At 32.7% G+C, this 20337-nt stretch overlaps 1 protein-coding gene across 2 annotated transcripts; it reads left to right on the forward strand.

Moving 5' to 3' along the window:
* Positions 1-3: 3 nt before the first annotated feature.
* Positions 4-18943, forward strand: LOC138328062 (protein SDA1 homolog). 2 transcript variants are annotated; one of them, XM_069274666.1, is made up of 21 exons: positions 4-277; positions 387-491; positions 1957-2055; positions 2493-2675; positions 3253-3318; positions 5668-5760; positions 7172-7258; positions 7758-7868; positions 8107-8176; positions 8668-8771; positions 9140-9197; positions 10064-10122; positions 10564-10640; positions 13168-13265; positions 14599-14675; positions 15022-15163; positions 15761-15840; positions 16628-16818; positions 17277-17358; positions 17494-17652; positions 18748-18943. In XM_069274666.1, the coding sequence occupies exons 1-21, from the start codon at positions 143-145 to the stop codon at positions 18790-18792; spliced, it is 2121 nt and encodes a 706-aa protein (XP_069130767.1). In that variant the 5' UTR covers positions 4-142; the 3' UTR covers positions 18793-18943. The 2 variants fall into 2 exon arrangements, with proteins under 2 accessions (XP_069130767.1, XP_069130766.1); XM_069274665.1 differs by lacking the exons at positions 4-277; positions 387-491; positions 1957-2055; positions 2493-2675; positions 3253-3318 and adding exons at positions 4346-4561; positions 5144-5209.
* Positions 18944-20337: the final 1394 nt, after the last annotated feature.

Genomic DNA, 20337 nt, shown 5'->3' on the forward strand with positions numbered 1-20337 from the left:
TTTTACAAGAAATAATTGTCGCAGTTTTACTTCGCGAATTCAAACATTACAATACATAAACCCGAAGAAAACTACTACTGCAAATCCGAACTATAACAAACTACGAAACTAAACACCAACATTACTCCTAGCTCTACTACCTATGACATTTCAAAACTTCCGGTTGAAATTCACACGTGCACGTACAATGTCGGATAAAAATCGGAATAAGTTGCCAAGTAATCTACCGCAGTTACAAAATCTTATCAAGCGGGATCCTGGATCATACAAAGATGAGGTTTGTTTTCTGTCTGTTGTTGAGAATAAACCCATTACCGACAAGTATTAAACGTTTTAATCGTCATGACCAGCTGATGGTACTGAAAAAAATGATTTATCTATTTCAGTTTATGCAGCAGTACAGACATTACGAATCAAACCTACAGATTTTTCATCTTCAGCCTTCAACATATACAAAGACCTTGGACGAATTGGTTCTTTTCATTGCACAGGTATTCATATTCAATGTACATGTGATGTACTATAATCATAAATGTAATGTACTAATGTATACAGGTTGGGCACAACCTACTCCCATAACATGAGAGTCGACTGGTCTGCCGTTTTTTTTATCGGACGTTATTTTGCGAATGTTCCAAAAGTGTCTTGTCGTACTATACCTCTAACATCTTGGAGTAGGCACAACCCTGCATATGGGTAAGTTACAATAGTTACCTGTTTGTAGTAATCAATAGGTTACCCAATTGAGAAATGCTCTGAAAAGAAAACACATTATGTTGTTTTAAAAATTATTTTCCAAAAATTTGAAGGGCGTCATAATTTTGAGAATGCCTTACAACTGATCTAAGACTTTATGTGGGTGAAATAGCACATTCTGTTGGCTAACTTTGTTGTAAGATGACAATATAGGTGCTCTCCATTGCCTACAGTGTATAGCCATCAGGGAAATTTTGTGCAAATGTCATGGTTGAATGAGTTTTACCTGTGTTCTATTTTTAGCACCATAGTAAGCAATAGAGATGGTTTAGTTTTTGACTTTTGCCAAAATTGAGACAATGAAGTTTGTCCAATTTTGATTAATAATGTACTAAATAATGTTAGTAATGGTGCAATGTGAAAAATATTACGTCCCTTTTTGACAAGAAAAATTTAAAACAACTTCATGCGTTTTTCTTACACAGAATTCCTCATTTGGGTAATATATTGATTACTTAAACAGGTAACTTTTACTGAAATGGGAACCGGTAAATGTTACCCATAAACAGGGTTATATGCCCAACCTGGTATATACAGCTGACTGTATCATGAATTTAGGCCTATATTTATCTATCTGCATAAAAAGTGTATGATATAATCGCCTAAATATTTGTGCATGTATATATGTATAGTGTACTGTACAAATCTATGTATATCAGCTGTACATAGCATACATTGTAGTAAATCTTGATGTTTATTTTCTTGTAGTTATGATAAATTTTTTGGAGTATTCTTATTTTGGGGTATTTACCTATTAACAGTAAAGAAGAATGTATAATATACTGACATTCAGACTGAACTACAATAATAATGGTATTGAAATAAAAATAATACAGGTAATAAATTAGTTTATTGAAATGGCATGATTGATCAACATACAATACTACATTATCCACTTATGACATATGTATGCAATACACTGATCAACATCCAGCCAATAGGGTTGACTTTTAAGACACTAAAAACAGCAAAAATTATCAATGTATTATAATAAAAGTTAATCACATAAAAGACAATATCACAGTTATACTTTTATCCTTAAAGTTAGCTTCATAAATTTCAATGTCAGTATAGCCGAGTACCGTCCCACAGTACACACTACACAGCAATTACACTTAATTGTGTCACATGTGTGTGCTGTAATTGTATGTAGTTCTATCTTTGAACTTCATAATATAATTAAATTATTTTTGTTTACAGGTTTCACAATGTTACCCAGAGGAAGTGTCAGATTTTCCACAGCATTTACAGGATTTACTTAAAAGACACGCCACTGTGCTTGACAAGACAATGCGGATGGTATATTAATTTGTCTACATATTTTGTTGTCAAGTAAAGTAGAGTTACTCTAGATACTGGAAAATACATAAAGAGTGTTCATAGTTAGTATTTGACATTTGTATAATTGAATTTGAGCAGCTCTTATAAAGAACTGAAATTGTTTGTTTTTCAAACAAGATTCATCTAGCAACTTCAGATGGTAACAATTTCAAAAAATTGAATATCATAATACAACCTATCTATGGAGGAAACATGAAAGAAAATTATAAGTTCTAATCTGAAAATAAAGTTCTAATAATATTGATAATCCTTTTGTGATAAAATAAATTGTACTGTGTTAGTAAAGATATTAGTTTTAGTGACATGCATGTAACATTTTGCTAAATAACATGAGGGATGGAGTCGATCATTATTAACTCAGGTTTTTATCAGTATTCATGTTCTTCTTTTTGCAGACATTTTGTAAGGCTTTGATTCTGCTAAGAAACAAAAGTCTAATTCCAGCGACTGGTGTCCTTGAGCTGTTCTTTGAACTATTTAGATGCCAAGATAAATTATTAAGGAAGACACTATACTCTTATATTGTCAGTGATATTAAAAATGTCAACTTCAAACACAAGAATGCCAAACTGAACACAGTGAGTACATTGTCAACATCAGCCATAATGATTGTAATTAGTTGTAATTAGTGTTTTTGAATTACATATTATTAATGGCAATATAGTAAATTATAACAAATTCTCCCCTGAAGACAAATTTTGATTCTTCTTTGAACTTTGAATAGTCTATTTGTGGAGGATGGGGGTTGAGTTAATTTAAAGTTTTGCAGTGGCTCATTGAAATTGGAATCTGTAACTCCATTTCACTCTTTTAGTTAGTGTAGGTGGGGGAGGTTAAAAACCCCACTACAGCACACTGAGACTTTGAAGCCAGTATGATAAATGCCTTGATCATCACAATAAGTGCAGACTTACAACGAGGCATGTAAATTACTTGTGAATTGCTTGAAATCAGCTGGAGCATACGGCATAATACAAATTGCAACTATCAATATACTAATCAGAGTACAGAAGTGTATTTGACTAAATTTTGTGAACTGGAATTCATTGTGAAAAGTTCTGTCATGACCAACAGAATAGGGGGTAAATTAAATGAGTCATAATTAACAAGGTTTATGTGTATGTAAATATTTATTAATTTCTGTTCTTTACAAAGACATTGCAGAACTTCATGTATACCATGCTGAAAGACAACAATGTGATAGCTGCTAAAATGTCACTTGTAAGTAATCATAAAACTGCCTTTTTAACATAATATATGTTTATTCTTATATTATGCTTCAAATTTGTAGAGCAAAGAAAATGAAGAAGTGTTACAGTGTTCATAGAATTAGAATGTATATTATTTAGATTTGAAGTCGCAAGAAAATATCATTTTCTAATGTATACTTGGATTCATGCCAAACGGTCAATGTGCGCTATATGTGAAAGATTACAAAGGAATTATGGGAAATACATATGTAGAATAACATACAGTATATTTAATTGACAATAAAAAATTTGAAATAAAACTATAATAAGAAAAGTATAGACCAGGTGTAGACTAGATACCGATTGTGAAATAACTTCATCATCACCATCAGTTTGTTAAGAAAGGTGCTTTTAAGTGATAATCATGTAATTTATGTTTTAATAATAAGCTTTTCCTTTGTTTGCTTGATTTTAATGTTTTTATTTTAGAGTGTCATGATAGAATTGTACGCTGAAGAAATAATTGTATGTAGTTCTATCTTTGAACTTCAATAATATAATTAAATTATTTTTGTTTACAGGTTTCACAATGTTACCCAGAGGAAGTGTCAGATTTTCCACAGCATTTACAGATTTACACTGTGCTTGACAAGAATGTTATACATATTTTGTTGTCAGTAAAGTAGAGTTACTCTAGATACTGGAAAATACTGTTTCATAGTTAGTATTTGACATTTGTATAATTGAATTTGAGCAGCTCTTATAAAGAACTGAAATTGTTTGTTTTTCAAACAAGATTCAATCTAGCAACTTCAGATGGTAACAATTTCAAAAAATTGAATATCATAATACAACCTATCTATGGAGGAAACATGAAAGAAAATTATAAGTTCTAATCTGAAAATAAAGTTCTAATAATATTGATAATCCTTTTGTGATAAAATAAATTGTACTGTGTTAGTAAAGATATTAGTTTTAGTGACATGCATGTAGTATTACAAATGGTAAACATTTTGCTAAATAACATGAGGGATGGAGACGATCATTATTAACTCAGGTTTTTATCAGTATTCATGTTCTTCTTTTTGCAGACATTTTGTAAGGCTTTGATTCTGCTAAGAAACAAAAGTCTAATTCCAGCGACTGGTGTCCTTGAGCTGTTCTTTGAACTATTTAGATGCCAAGATAAATTATTAAGGAAGACACTATACTCTTATATTGTCAGTGATATTAAAAATGTCAACTTCAAACACAAGAATGCCAAACTGAACACAGTGAGTACATTGTCAACATCAGCCATAATGATTGTAATTAGTTGTAATTAGTGTTTTTGAATTACATATTATTAATGGCAATATAGTAAATTATAACAAATTCTCCCCTGAAGACAAATTTTGATTCTTCTTTGAACTTTGAATAGTCTATTTGTGGAGGATGGGGGTTGAGTTAATTTAATTTAAAGTTTTGCAGTGGCTCATTGAAATTGGAATCTGTAACTCCATTTCACTCTTTTAGTTAGTGTAGGTGGGGGAGGTTAAAAACCCCACTACAGCACACTGAGACTTTGAAGCCAGTATGATAAATGCCTTGATCATCACAATAAGTGCAGACTTACAACGAGGCATGTAAATTACTTGTGAATTGCTTGAAATCAGCTGGAGCATACGGCATAATACAAATTGCAACTATCAATATACTAATCAGAGTACAGAAGTGTATTTGACTAAATTTTGTGAACTGGAATTCATTGTGAAAAGTTCTGTCATGACCAACAGAATAGGGGGTAAATTAAATGAGTCATAATTAACAAGGTTTATGTGTATGTAAATATTTATTAATTTCTGTTCTTTACAAAGACATTGCAGAACTTCATGTATACCATGCTGAAAGACAACAATGTGATAGCTGCTAAAATGTCACTTGTAAGTAATCATAAAACTGCCTTTTTAACATAATATATGTTTATTCTTATATTATGCTTCAAATTTGTAGAGCAAAGAAAATGAAGAAGTGTTACAGTGTTCATAGAATTAGAATGTATATTATTTAGATTTGAAGTCGCAAGAAAATATCATTTTCTAATGTATACTTGGATTCATGCCAAACGGTCAATGTGCGCTATATGTGAAAGATTACAAAGGAATTATGGGAAATACATATGTAGAATAACATACAGTATATTTAATTGACAATAAAAAATTTGAAATAAAACTATAATAAGAAAAGTATAGACCAGGTGTAGACTAGATACCGATTGTGAAATAACTTCATCATCACCATCAGTTTGTTAAGAAAGGTGCTTTTAAGTGATAATCATGTAATTTATGTTTTAATAATAAGCTTTTCCTTTGTTTGCTTGATTTTAATGTTTTTATTTTAGAGTGTCATGATAGAATTGTACAGAAGAAATATATGGAATGACACCAAGACAGTTAATGTTATAGCCACAGCCTGTTTCTCTAAAGTCACTAAGGTTTGTAGTTAAGCACAGAGTGTTTATATACATGCAGTATATAGCTATATTTACAGCCTGTTTCTCTAAAGTCACTAAGGTTTGTAGTTAAATACAGAGTATATATATATATATAGCTACAGCCTGTTTCTCTAAAGTCACTAGGGTTTGTAGTTAAACACCAGTGTGAAGAGTTTTACGTGCCGTCACGCTATCGTTTATGGGCACGCGAAAAGATAGGAAATGGAGTAGGAAGAGCAAAGTTTATAGAGAAAGCATAGAGTGAGGAGTCGTCTGCTATATATTTATAGCTATAGCCTGTTTCTCTAAAGTCACTAAGGTTTGTAGTTGAGTACAGAGTGTTTATATATATAACTTTAGACTGTTTCTCTAAAGTCACTAAAGTTCATAGTTAAGCACAGAGTGTGTGTGTATATATATGTATATAGCTATAGCGTGTTTCTCTAAAGTCACTAAGGTTTGTAGTTAAGTACAGAGTGTGTATATATATAGCTATAGCCTGTTTCTCCAAAGTCACTAAGGTTTGTAGTTAAGCACAGAGTGTATATATATATAGCTATAGTCTGTTTCTCTAAAGTCACTAAGGTTTGTAGTTACAAGTACAGAGTGTGTGTGTATATATATATAGCTATAGCCTAAAGTCACTAAGGTTTGTAGTTACAAGTACAGAGCGTGTGTATATATATATAGCTATAGCCTAAAGTCACTAAGGTTTGTAGTTACAAGTACAGAGTGTGTGTGTATATATATATAGCTATAGCCTATAAAGTCACTAAGGTTTGTAGTTAACGTGGCTACAGTTACAGAGATTTATTATAAAGCATAGACTTTTCATCATTGCATATTATAGAGATGTCTTCCTTGTGGGAAAGTATCAGTTGTGATGTCATTATTTTGTGAGCAAAACTTGCATCATTTATATAAGAAAAATATTCAAATACCTATCACAAGGGAGATAACTCTGTATTATGCAGAGATTTAATAGCTACAACTTGTTTATGTGGCCTTTCTCACAATAGAATATCACTATAGCTTGCAAGTGTTAAAAAGTTATTATTTGATTAAACACAGTATAAAGCTATAGCATGTTTCTCAAAAGTTGTTATTTAAAATTGTTATAAAGTCAACCGGGATATAAAATAGTCTTGATTTGGAACCTGACAATTCCTTATTTGTCTTAGTACTGAATGTAGAATAATCTGAGCTATCCTACATAATTATGTACATGGTTCTAATTTTGATTTTAGTTTTCCTTAGTATTTAAAGGGAGAAAATATTTAAGCGAATATCAGAGCTTATTTATGTTTCAATGCTGGGCATCATATTACATTCTTTTGATAATCTATTATAGATTCATGAACCATGTCTGACTCAGGACCATTGGGCCTCTTACATTGTTTTCTTCCTTTAGATACTGGTCACGGCCTTAAAGTTTTTCCTTGGCCGTGAAGATGGAGAGAAAGCTGCAGAAAGTGACAGTGAAGATGAGGATGATAAGGTCTGTTTATAAGGCCAAAAAATAATGATATATGTCTCTTTAGGGTTACATTGGCAAAAATTCTGGCAAAAAAAATGGCTGCAACCAGAGTCTGAGATCCAAATCTGGACTTTTAATTATTTTTTCATAGAAAAGTGGGGTAAAAAATTAGGGTCGGTCAGTAACCCTAAACAGACATATTATTTTTAGCTCACCTGGCCCGAAGGGCCAATAGGGGAAATAGAGGTAAATCCTTGAAATCCAATGATATTAATAAATAGTTACATCAATGCTTAAATGAATACATGTGCGAGTAAATTAATATGACATACTAACTTACCTTTCCATCAAAAATAAAACCGATTAATGGCTTAGATTGCATTGGTTACTCCTAATTTGGATTTCAACAATACCAAAAACAAATGAAAGTATAAATATAAAATAATTACATAATTATATTTATTTATGGAATAACATTAAAATGAATGCTTTTAATAGTCATTTGTTAATCTCTCTTCAGAAAAAAGACAAAGCAAGAAAGACATCAAAGGAACTAATACTTGGAAATAGAGTTGCAAAAAAGACAAAAAAGCGACAGAAAAAGCTAGAAAGGGCACTCCAAGCCATGAAGGTAAGTCTTTTACTGTCATAGAAATTATTGTTTATTTGTATGTAATAAAAGTAAAAAAATCATGTACAATGTGACTTTATTTTATACAAATATATAATTGGTTATTTGTAATTATCGTCCATGGAGTAAAATGTTTATTCAATTTAAATCATATTTTATGAAGTCTCCAGATTCTAAGACAGAAACAAAAATTAATAAAAACTTTTTTCTTAAAAAACATTTTCATTTTTGTTTGCAGAAATTTAAGAAGAAACATAAAAGTGAATCTTTCAATTTTTCTGCTCTTCACCTTTTACATGATCCACAAGGTAATATGCGTTTCTGGTTACTGAGAACATATAATTATATATATTTATGGAATAACATTAGAATGAATGCCTTAAATAGTCATTTGTTAATCTCTCTTTAGAAAAAAGACAAAGCAAGAAAGACATCAAAGGAACTAATACTTGGAAATAGAGTTGCAAAAAAGACAAAAAAGCGACAGAAAAAGCTATAAGGCCATGTCACCTAACAGTATATATTGTCACCTAACAGAATATACCTACTAGTCTCATTAAAGGTTTTTTATTTAGGTTAGAACATTTCATGTGAGATGTAAACACTTTTATCACATCATTTACCTGATATACTGTACAGTGATTTTGAATTCATCTGTATAATATTTTTGCATATATATATTCAATGTGAATATCACATTTTCTGCTGAATTTCATGTATGAACAGTATGAAAGTATTGTTTAAAAGAAAACAAAATATTTACATGGAGATGTAAACATCATGTTTTGCTGAATTTCAGATTTTAGTGAAAAGCTTCTAAAACAATTGGAAGCAACAAATGAGAGATTTGAAGTAAAGCTTATGATGATCGATCTCATCTCACGACTTGTTGGTATCCACGGGGTAAGTAATGATCCTCAGTAGAACTTAGGCATTTATTAACTGTATACTTATTATAGTTTTGTGTGAATACATCCAATATATTTTACAACTATTAGAAAACCCAAATGTATATAATAGATCACCTCCAAAATATTCATGTATGGGAACGGCAGAACCACATGATCATGGCTAGATCATGATAGAGAAATTAACAGTGAAAAAGTCATTCAGGATGACAAAGTGAAATTAAGTTAATTATTTTACAAGGTTTGTAATATCTAAAGCTACCTGTACTGCATATAGTGGTCTAATTGTGAAACTTTAACTTACTGCATTGAAGCTATTAAAAATTAATTTTTGAACAAGTATTGGTTTTTTTCCGTTTGCAGCTTTTTCTTCTCAACTTCTATCCATTTATACAAAGATTTCTGCAGCCACATCAAAGAGGTGAGTTTGTTAAGTAAAAGTTAGTTCCTATTTTATGGGAAGGCATTTGTCCAATGGTGTTAAGTAAAAGTTAATTCCTATTTTATGGGAAGGCATTTGTCCAATGGTGTTAAGTAAAAGTTAATTCCTATTTTATGGGAAGGCATTTGACCAATGGGATGCATGTAGCTAAGAAGTGGCTCACTAATAACGATATTATGAAATTATTACAATATCCCCACAGACATGCGGGGCAGTTTCCTTGAACTGATCATAGGTTGATGGTTTTTATCTGGATACTCTGCTTATCCCCCACCTCCTAAACATGGAATATCGTTATATTGACTCTGGCTGCTAAATTGTGAATAGGACATCAAACGCACTCAAAAAAAATTATTATTTGTTCACTAAAGAGGTGTAATGACACTAAATTTTTAAGACATCTCAAGGTCAGGCAATGTCATCTTAGAACAAGTCAGTATATCTCAAGTACAATGTTCAAAAGTGTTTTGTTTACTCATAAGAATTAAGTGATCCTACCTTTATGCCCCAATTTCACAGAAAGGGGGATATTATTTTGTGTTTGTCTATTTGTCTGTTTGTCCATCCATATGACTTTCACACTTTTATTAATCGGTTTAACTTTAAGAATTGACCTATGTACGTATGTATCGGGAATAGTTAAGGCCAAACTTAAGTTTACTTACCAGTATAGTTATCCCATATTCTAAAAGCAATGTATTGAAGAGGGATATTCTTCAAAACATATATATATATATATATATATTCACAAAATAATGACGTCACCAAGGATTTAATATGCAAAGACGGAATACATTGTACTTGGACTTTGTTACCCAATGACAATTTTTGTTTACCTGTTTCAGAGGTGACCCATTTACTGCTGTATGTGGCCCAGGCTAGTCATGACTTGGTGCCTCCTGATGTAAGTGATTCTTTAATTTGTTATTACATTAATATAATTTTATAGATATACCCGACAAAACACACACATCCCAGTCAGGGTAGGAACACACCCTCTTTGTGTTGATTCATTTCATACCTAAATTCTGTATAACAGGAAATAATTGTGTCTACTTTCTTATGGTGGTTTTTAGCTTTGATTTAATTCCATTGATCTATTGATAAAATTATTTGTAGTTAACTGATGAAGCAATAGTGACAATAACATAAAAACCAAATTTGTTGTTTTTATATCAGTTGTCTCACAGCAACAATAAAAACAAATTAAGTTTCTACAGATTCAATGAACATTTTATGTTATATAGTAAGATACATACACCATTGAAAATTTAATAATGACATTCTTTGTCAGACAGTATCTGGTGAGAACCAACTTTAATTAAAAATATAATTCTTTCTTCAGGTGCTTGAGACCACAATTAAGACAATAGCCAATAACTTTATCACCGACAGAAACTCTGGCGAGGTGATGGCCGTGGGGTATGTAAAATTTTCTGTAAGAAAACAAAACTAAAATCACAATGAGTGAATTTTTAGGTCACCTGAGATGAAGTCTCAAGTGACCTATTCTAATCGCCTTTTGTCCGTCGTCGTGCGTCGTATGTCCGTAAACAATTTACGTTTTCGACTTCTTCTCAAAAACCGCTAAAGCAAATTCAATGAAATTTTGCACAAACCTTCTAAGGCAGGCATAAGGCCAATCAAAATTGTGGATTTTATGGTCCCCACCCCCCAGGGGGCTGTGGGAGGGGCCAAAAGGGGTAAAATTGACTATAATTTCAAAAATCTTCTTCTCCATTCACAGATGTGATGGAATCAAATACTCTTCACAGATAGAAAGGCCTAAAGGTCCTTTACAAAAAATGTGAATTACATGACCCTGGGGTCTCAGGTTTTCCCTTGGGGAGGGGGTTAAGTTTACTATAGTTTATGTAAGGAAAACAAATTTTTGAGCATTATTTGGTCATTTGTAAAAGGAAATGAGTCAAATGTTGTCAGAATTATCCCTATGAAATGGCCATTGAATCCTATTAACAAATTTTCCGTGACAGACTCCCAGGGGCCTTAGGGGTGGCCAAAAGGGGTCAAATAAGCTAAAACTTCAAAAATCTTCTTCTGAAATTCTGGAACTGGTAGAACCAAATACTCTTCATAGATGGAAAGGTCTTAAGGTCCTTTACAAAAATTGTGAATTATATGACCCTGGGGTCTCATGTTTCCCCCTGGGAAGGGGGTCAAGGTTACCATAGTTTATATAGGAAAAACACATTTATAAATGTTATCTGCTTATTTTTCATAGGAATTTAGTCAAACTGGGTTAGAATTATTAGCCTGAGATAGCGTTTTATTGTCATATCCATATTGGTCCTGGCCGACCCCCAGGGGCCTTAGGGGCGGGGCCAAAAAGGGTCAAATAGGCTAAAACTTCAAAAATCTTCTTCTGAATTCACAGATTTGATGGAACCAAATACTCTTTATGGATTGGAAGGTCTTAAGGCCCTTTACTAAAATTGTGAATTTCATGGCTCTGGGATCTCAGATTTTCCCCTGGGGAGGGGGTCAAGTTTACTATAGTCTATATAGAAAAAAACACATTTATGAACATTATTTGCTTAGTTTAAATAGGATTCATTATGTTAAAAGGATCTAAGGGCTGTTCCAGTAAAACATATATGGTAGGGGGGGAAGGCACTTTGAAATTGGGAGACCCACCGATAGAAGTGATTTTCAATTTTGTTGACCCACACACATATCTATTTTTTTGTAAACGAGACCATGGCATAGAAGCAATTTAATTTTTTATTTCACTCCGATTTGTTTTTGGATTTACTTATTTTGATTTCTAGCATCACCAAAGAGTCCTAGGACAAAATTGCACTGTAAATGGTGTCAGTGAACTTTTGTTTGATATGCTGCATCTATTACTAAATTTGTGTAAGGGTACAATCCTCGTAGAACCAGGGTAAAATCTACTAAACATACTGAAGTGTTTCACAAGCATAATGCAAAAGTAGACATCTGAACATTCACACTTAAGCTTGTGAACTGCAACTTTTTCCTCGACTTAATACCAGTGAATTTAAATAAAGATCTGTTATTTTGCCAAAACTAATCTATTGTTTCTTTGTACCATTGTCAAGTTTGAATGAATATAATATGTTTTAGATAAATAGTCTATCATTATTATATCAAAACACTCAGAAAATAAAATAATTGTTTTTTATTGAAGATGAATTAAATATTGTCAGAAATTAACATTTTTTTCAATATTTATTTTTGTATTTTTGTAGTCAGGATGACTGAGCAGCATTATAAAACATAAAATTTGCATTTTGTTTCAAAAGGTTACAAATGCTTCAGATAGACCCACCCACAGAAGGGATTTTATTGAAACGCCACTCTGGCACAGAAGTGATTTTATTTTGAACCCACCATGGCACATACTATTTTTTAAAGTGCCTTCCCTGGGTGCCATATATGTTTTCCTGGAACAGCCCTTAGAATTATTAGCCTGAAATAGCATTTCAACACCATATCCATATTGGTCCTGGCTGACCCCCAGGGACCAGAGGGGCGGGGCCAAAAAGGGTCAAAATGGCTAAAACTTCAAAATTCTTCTTCTGAATTCACAGGTTTGATGGAACCAAATAATCTCCATAGATTAAAAAGTGAAATTTATAAAATCACTGACACTGAATGACTTCTAGTTTGGTTTTGTTGTTTAACGTTGGCAAAGCAAATTGGAATTTTAAGCATAAGGTTTGGTAACATAATACACTAACTATCAAAATGAAAAACAAAAAATTGAAATTCTAATATGAAAGTTCAACTTTAAAGTTTATTTTAATTCGTAAATAATTTTTATAGATTTGAACCAACTTTGCAATGCTCTTTCTGTAGCAGCACTCAGGTGACCATCAAGGCCTCTTGGGCCTCTTCTTCAGTTTCTCACGGTAGATGTTTTAAAAATGTCCTTGCTTAACCATGAAGTGGTTTTGATTTTCAGTTTGAATGCTGTTAGAGAAATATGTGCCAGATGTCCACTAGCTCTCTCTGAAGACCTGCTAAGAGATTTAGTTCAGTACAAAACTCACAAGGATAAGGGTAATGGGAACTACCGTATTTTTGCGCGTATAGTGCGCACTTTTTATCATCAATTATCAAGTCAAAAGTTGGGGTGCGCACTATACGCAAGCACAGGCATTGGGTCATGATGACCAACCGTCAGGTCCAAGCTAAAATGTGCAGTAGCCTAACATTTTGTACATGTTGAAAGTTATGATTAAATACATGATACTTTAAGTCAATATTCAATACAATCTTTAATTTCTTGAAAGTCCGTTTTGGGAGCACGTGTTCATGACCGGACACATGTTACGATCGTGAATCTTCAGTAAGGTATCTCCAAATCTAAATGGCTAAATGAATACAGTCTGGAGCTTGAAACGATGTATAAGTGTGTAATTGATTCGTCACATTAAACTGATTACCTTATAAATATGTTTCGCCAGCATATGAAAACTTTTGAACTTGCAAATGTTTACGGAAGTGTAATGGCCACATGCAGAGTCAGCAAATTAAATACGAAACTAAAACCTTCTTACATTAAAACTGACCAATCGGCACTATAAATGATGGTATGGCTGTCAAATACACTCTTATATTACCATCTTCTGAAATGATTCTGTAAAATCTTATCTTGATTTCAATACTAATTGAAATAATTGAGAATACGGAAGTGTGCAGTCAGTACTCAAATATGGCGGCCACCTGTGGTTGATTAGCCTACTCGGTCGGCTTTCCAGCTAATATCTTGGACATAATTAAATCTAAATGCCCATCAGATACACAATAGACTTGATTGATACCACTTGGAATTACACAAGGTATGATTAATTATTTGATTGTAAAAACATCGTTGTTGAGACCTCATTATAGTGTCACCGGCAATTCACAAGCTAACTAGGCCTGTCGCTAGTGCTGTGTAAACAAAGTGTCAATCATCGTGTCAAACTCCTCTCGCCAGTTAATTTTAATGAACAGAAGGTTGTTTTAGGCACAGATAAACAATAGGAAGAGTTTGATTTTGTTCTTTATGAGCGTTTAGAGCCTATGCAAAACGTGTTGAATGAAGATGTAAAAATTATATTTTTTTTTGTAAATTTTTTTTTTGTAAAAATAAAACTCAAAAACGTACCTGCGCACTATACGCGGGTGCGCACTATACGCGCAAAAATACGGTAATTAATGTATACATTAATATGACATCAATTTGAATTAATGCTCAACATAATAGAAAAGACATACATGTACAACCTATAATAAAAAGTCAATATGTTTGAGATTTCTAAAAAAAAAAGTACATTTGGCTCTTCCTTGAATTATATAAAAAAAAATATGAGTTATTCAAGGAATTGTTCTTTTTACTTTTTTATAGCGGTGATGATGGCAGCTCGGGCTCTGATAGCTCTTTATCGGAGGGTCAATCCAGAACTGCTGCACAAGAGGGACAGGGTAGGTAACTCTTGCTAAGTTCGTAGTCTGTGTCATCTTGGAGTATTTGATGTAATCCTAATTTGGCTAGTGCTGCTTATCTTTTGGGAAAGAGGGGTATTTAAAACTACTTATTATAATAATTATATTATATTAAGAAAATAGCAGCTTATGATCAGAAGAATATTAGTTTTGAATTAGGAGTTCTATTTTTAATCTAATAAGATAAAACTTACACAAACTAAGTGAACTTATAAATGAAAAGAAAACTTTTTATCGATCACAATGATACTCTATAGACCCTAATTGTTTGATAATAAACTTCATAAAAACCTATATTAAGATACTGATGTGTATATTTTACCAGGGAAAGCCAAACGAGTCCACAGAGGAATTAAAGGTTCTACACTACGGTGATCGTAACACACAGCAGGCCGTACCTGGAGCTGAGGTTCTGGCTAGTGAGGTGGAGCTCGGAGAGGAACAGACGAATGAGGTCGAAACAAAAGGTATTTACACTGCTTTTAATATGACCACTTTATCATCAAATGTATGAATCTCTGTAAAATTATTTACAATCGCATCTCCTATATTGATTTTAAAACAGATTTGATTTTCATTTGTAAAATCCCCATAATAATCTGGACAATATTTTTCCCAGGTCGTTGAAAAAATATTTTGATCAAAGCGTGAATGGAAATTTTTTTTTTTATCGGCAAGCCTGCCTTAAAGTATAATTGTAACTCGTACGATTGTCACATATTGATTTAAAGAGGGTATTATAAATAAGAAATATCTGGAATATAATTTGGAAAATAAGAAATGGAGAACATTATTTAATGCTGTATAATTTTTTCTCATTTTAGTCTATGTGACTATTATGAGGATTAGGATTGAGCAATAGAACATTTGACATGTGAAAAAATTCAGCTATGTAAAATTTTAATCTTTATACAGACTGTAGCTCAGATGATTTCGAGCAGGAATGAAGTTATCTCAGTTATCAAGGGTCCATTAAGTATGATTGTCATTGATGAGACTTTTCTGTTGTTAGATTTCATGCATTAGCATGCAGTGCTAATGGTGTTAGCACTTTACATTTTCAGAATGGGAGTCTTGTAGTGAAGATGAAGATGATGATGAGGATGACTGGATAGATGTTCCTCATTCGTCAGATGAAGAGGAGGTGATTAGCTTTGCTGACATTTTGTTATATGACTAAGATTTATACCATTTTCTTATTATTAAAACTTCACCTGAGCAGTTCTTGGCAAGGGTAACCGATGTTTACATACTCAGAGTTGAGTATGAAAAATCCAGGGCTATAAATAGTAAAACTGAACCTCCTCAAGTTTAACATCACAAATCTGATAATTTGGGCTATAAAAAGGAAAAAGGGAAACTCCTCAAGTCTTCGGTGTTCAGAGGTTAACTTCACAAATCTGGTAATTTGGGCTATAAAAAGGAAAAAGGGAAACTCCTCAAGTCTTCGGTGTTCAGAGGATAACTTCACAAATCTGGTAATTTGGGCTAAAATTAGGGCAAGGAATTCCTTAAAGTTTTCTGGTAAATAATTCTATTATCTTCGGGATCCATTGAAAATGTAAATCTGGTAATATGGGGATTGTGTCATGTAACAGTGATGTATTGATTTTTTAATGTAGTAACAAAAGGAATAGATAACCGTTGAGAGGCAATATTCCTCTCCAACTGTCTCCTTGGGTAGCACCACCTTTCTCAGGTTAAAATTTCTTGTATTAACCTACTAGTGGCTTGCACATTATAAATAGAATTAACATAATGTCTGAAATTTAAATTAAAAACTCTATGCCTCGCTGCAGTCTTACACCTGGATGTTTTTAGACAAGTTTAAATTTTGTTCAATTAATCTAAGAATAACTTCAGGATTATTTGTTTGTTTTAACCTGATCATTCTAAATTTAATTCTATGCTATATTAAACACATGCTATAGACAGAGGATCCAGCAGCCAGCCTCACTGTTGAGGAGAGGCGTAAAAAAGCAGAAGATGTCTCTACGAATAGGATCCTCACACAGGAAGATTTCCGTCAAATTCAACACCACCAGGCCCGTAAAACAACAGAGAGTTCCAGTAAGGGCAAAGGCAAGCGTAAACATGTGGAAGTGGATGTTGATGACGACAGGTATGTTAGTTTCTTGTTTGTATGCACGGCTACATATTAATGTTTTAAAATTCAAGCTTGAAAAATGATATTTTAGCACTTTTCATACTCGTATCATTCTACTTAATACAAGTACAGTGCTTGTATTTGTCAAGAAGTACAGTGCTAATATTTGTCCAGAATGTCATTTTGTATACGTGTGCATAGTGAGATGAAATGGGTGCATAAATTTAATATTGCCCTAATAAGTCAATACCACCCCAGAGCGCTAAAGCGTGAATGTGTTGATTTATTAGTATGCTTACAGTTAATGTTATACTATAAGATGACAGTTTGATTGACTTTAAGCCCATGATTTGAACCATATGACTAATGAAGTATTCAAAACATGGACATATTGACTGAATCTTATATTTGAAAATATTTACCTGAATATTGAAACTTAAGATGTAGCTTTCTGATTGATACTTGTTTTGTAGTGAACAATTGCTGTTGTCCAAAATTGAAAATGTCCACAAGAAGAGAGCGCATGACAAGGAATCTCGCTTGGCAACAGTTATGGTAAATCATTTTTACATCTTCTCAAATATTTTAAATTGTGAAATGGAACCTATTTGATGGTTGTTGCAAAATCAAATTGTAATTGATTTGTGGTTATGTTTTTTCTTTAAATCTTTTCTTTCTATCCTGCCACAGGCTGGACGAGTAGGTAGAGAAAAATTTTCACATGGACCACAGAAAATGAATCCCAATGCCAGTACTACCAATAGAGAAAAAGCTAGAGGGAAGAACTTCATGATGGTGAAGCACAAGCTAGGGAGAAAGAAGGGCAAGCGTTCCTTCAGGGACAAACAGGTTAGTGAAAAACAGAAACTAGGGTAAAGAAGGGCAAGTGTTCCTTCAGTGATAAACAGGTTTGTGGCAAGGACAAGTGTTGAAACACAAGTTATAGAGGTAGGCAAACGTTTCTTCAAAAATAAACAGGCTGGGATTACAATAAATTCATGTGTGACATCATTATAATGTGTCAAAGAGGAAATATCAATGTTTATAGTGTCCTGGGTAAAACGGGATCGTTACTACTTCTAATGATAAATATTGGACAAGGAAATAAAACTTATTGTGTAGACAAAATAGATGTCAAATTTTCAAGGCAGTCCATCCCTTTATCAGAAAACATAAAACAAACACGTTCACATGATATAGAATTACAAAGTAACAGTAGAAAATACGAAAAGACACATAAAACGAATATTATTATAAAGTTAAACACAATGAACCATTTGGTGAGCGGAGGCCTAGCGAGGTTTAGTCATTATATTCAAAAGAACGCTACAATTGAAATCATTGATATGGCATGGTGTTTGAAAAATTTCAGCGCGTGAAGTAAAAAAAGTCTATTCACTCCAAGCCGCCCCAGGTTTCTCTGTAGTAATCTAGAAATACAAGAGTGCATTTGAAGAAACAGATTAATGAATGAAAGATAGCAATTGCAGTAAAATTGCAATGCGATACTAGGAAATTGATGTTGATATTAAAAGTTAAAATTGTGAAGATATTAAAATCGATAATGACATAATGCAGATTATTATATGTAATGTAGATATGGGGCAGCTTTTCTATGAGCTAAAATGAAAAGCCAATTTTTAGTTAATTATTTTCTTAAATTAATGATTGGTCATTAAAATAACAAATATCATAAATGACTATTCCTATCTCAAAATCGGTCTGGTATTCGGAATTGGGAGGGATTGGTTTTGGGAAGTTTTATTTACTATGTATAAAGAGGAATTCATTCCGTACACAACATCCATATTTTCTAGAGGTGGTCGGTTTTGCGAAGGTTCGGTTTCGGGAAGTTACACTGTATGTAAATGAATATAAAATAGGCACATTCCGTTTTGAAGTATCATACAATTTAGAAATAACCTGTTTCACTTCTTTTCACAGATGGCACTCACCAAGGCTTTATTGCGGAGGCAGAAAAAGAACTGAGGCCTTTTTTTTTTTAATGTTTTGAACAATTTGAACACTGAAGGCTTGCTGTCTTTGTGGCATTTGTTTTCAATATACTCTAAATACCTTACATTTAGAGTATCTGTCAAATCAGAAACTACATACTGAATATTAAAGGCTTGTGAATTCAGTCTGCTTTGATGTTACTTTTTTCACTAGTAAAATGTAATTACTTAAAGCTATACCAATGTAAAGTTCTGGTCATTTGGATTGGTTATTGGACCAGTAAGTAAACCAATCACGACACTATAAACAGATTATCGCACAGCCGCTTATTTTCACGGGTCAAAATTTTCGTGATTTTAGCGAATCACAATTTCGCGATTTGGTTTCAAGTGTATAAGTAAAATTCAACCAAATCTCAATATTCCACGGATTAAAGTTTCGCGATCACGTCGATGACCCGTGAAATCGCGAAAATATTACCTCGGAAATAACTGCCTATACGGTATTTTAACAAGATTGAAATACTAGTGCATATATGATAAGAACAGCTTGTATAAATGAAATCTTTATCATCTGTAACTGTAAACCACTTTATTACTGCGAACTCATTATTTTCAATGTATTTACGAATACAGCATATGGATTTGCGTTCAAGAGTTCTCACTGACACTCGGGCACTGATGCATTTATATACAATTCGCAAAACATTTGACTTCACATTCGACCTCACTAGCAAGAATACGCGAAAAAGTGGTTTATCGTTACATTATATCTGCCATCCTCAATACCTCAGGGGTTACTATCACTGCCGTAATATCCACACCTTGATCATTAGATAGCAAAACTGAATAATATACAGGAGAAATAAGTGATCAATCAAAAGTCTGCAGAGACTTCTTTTGAAAACAAAATGAAAATTCAAAGATGTGCGATTTTCAACTTTAAACCCAGTACAGTGTGCCATTGTTCTATCAACCGATTTTAATGCAGCAAAATATCTTGTCTCTTCTCGCACACAATTGTGCACACAGAGCTACTAGTTTTGTCATGACATTCAAAGATGGCTATAACAACGACTATAGTAACATTGCAAATTAAACATTGCAAATCAATAGTTTACATGTACTAAGGAAATGGTATTTTTTCACTATCAAAAACATGAGCAGACGATTTAGTATTTTTTTCGGTTACAAAAGTTACTTACTGAACACCATTACCACCATTGAAAAGTTAGAGCTTCTAATTTTACTTGAAGTTTAAAATATGAAAAATAATTAATTGCATCCCGAAAAAATTCCGTGGCACTATATCCTATATGGAATGAAGAACTGATTGCGCATGCACCAAAGGCGAAGTAAATGATTTTAAACATGTATTATTTTTTTGTGTTAATTTATATATATACACGATAAAACACCAATTATTGTTCAAATGATGAATATCATTGATGCTCTGTCGGTGGTGGAGCATCTTTAATTGTTTTGTTATCCAATCACACAACAATGAAATCTCTATAAAAACCAAGTTAATTTCTTGCTGTTCACCAGTCATTAATTTATATACCCTGTAAATGGTTAA

The sequence above is a fragment of the Argopecten irradians genome, chromosome 7, assembly GCF_041381155.1.
Source record: "Argopecten irradians isolate NY chromosome 7, Ai_NY, whole genome shotgun sequence".
NCBI classification, from domain to species: Eukaryota; Metazoa; Mollusca; class Bivalvia; order Pectinida; family Pectinidae; genus Argopecten; species Argopecten irradians.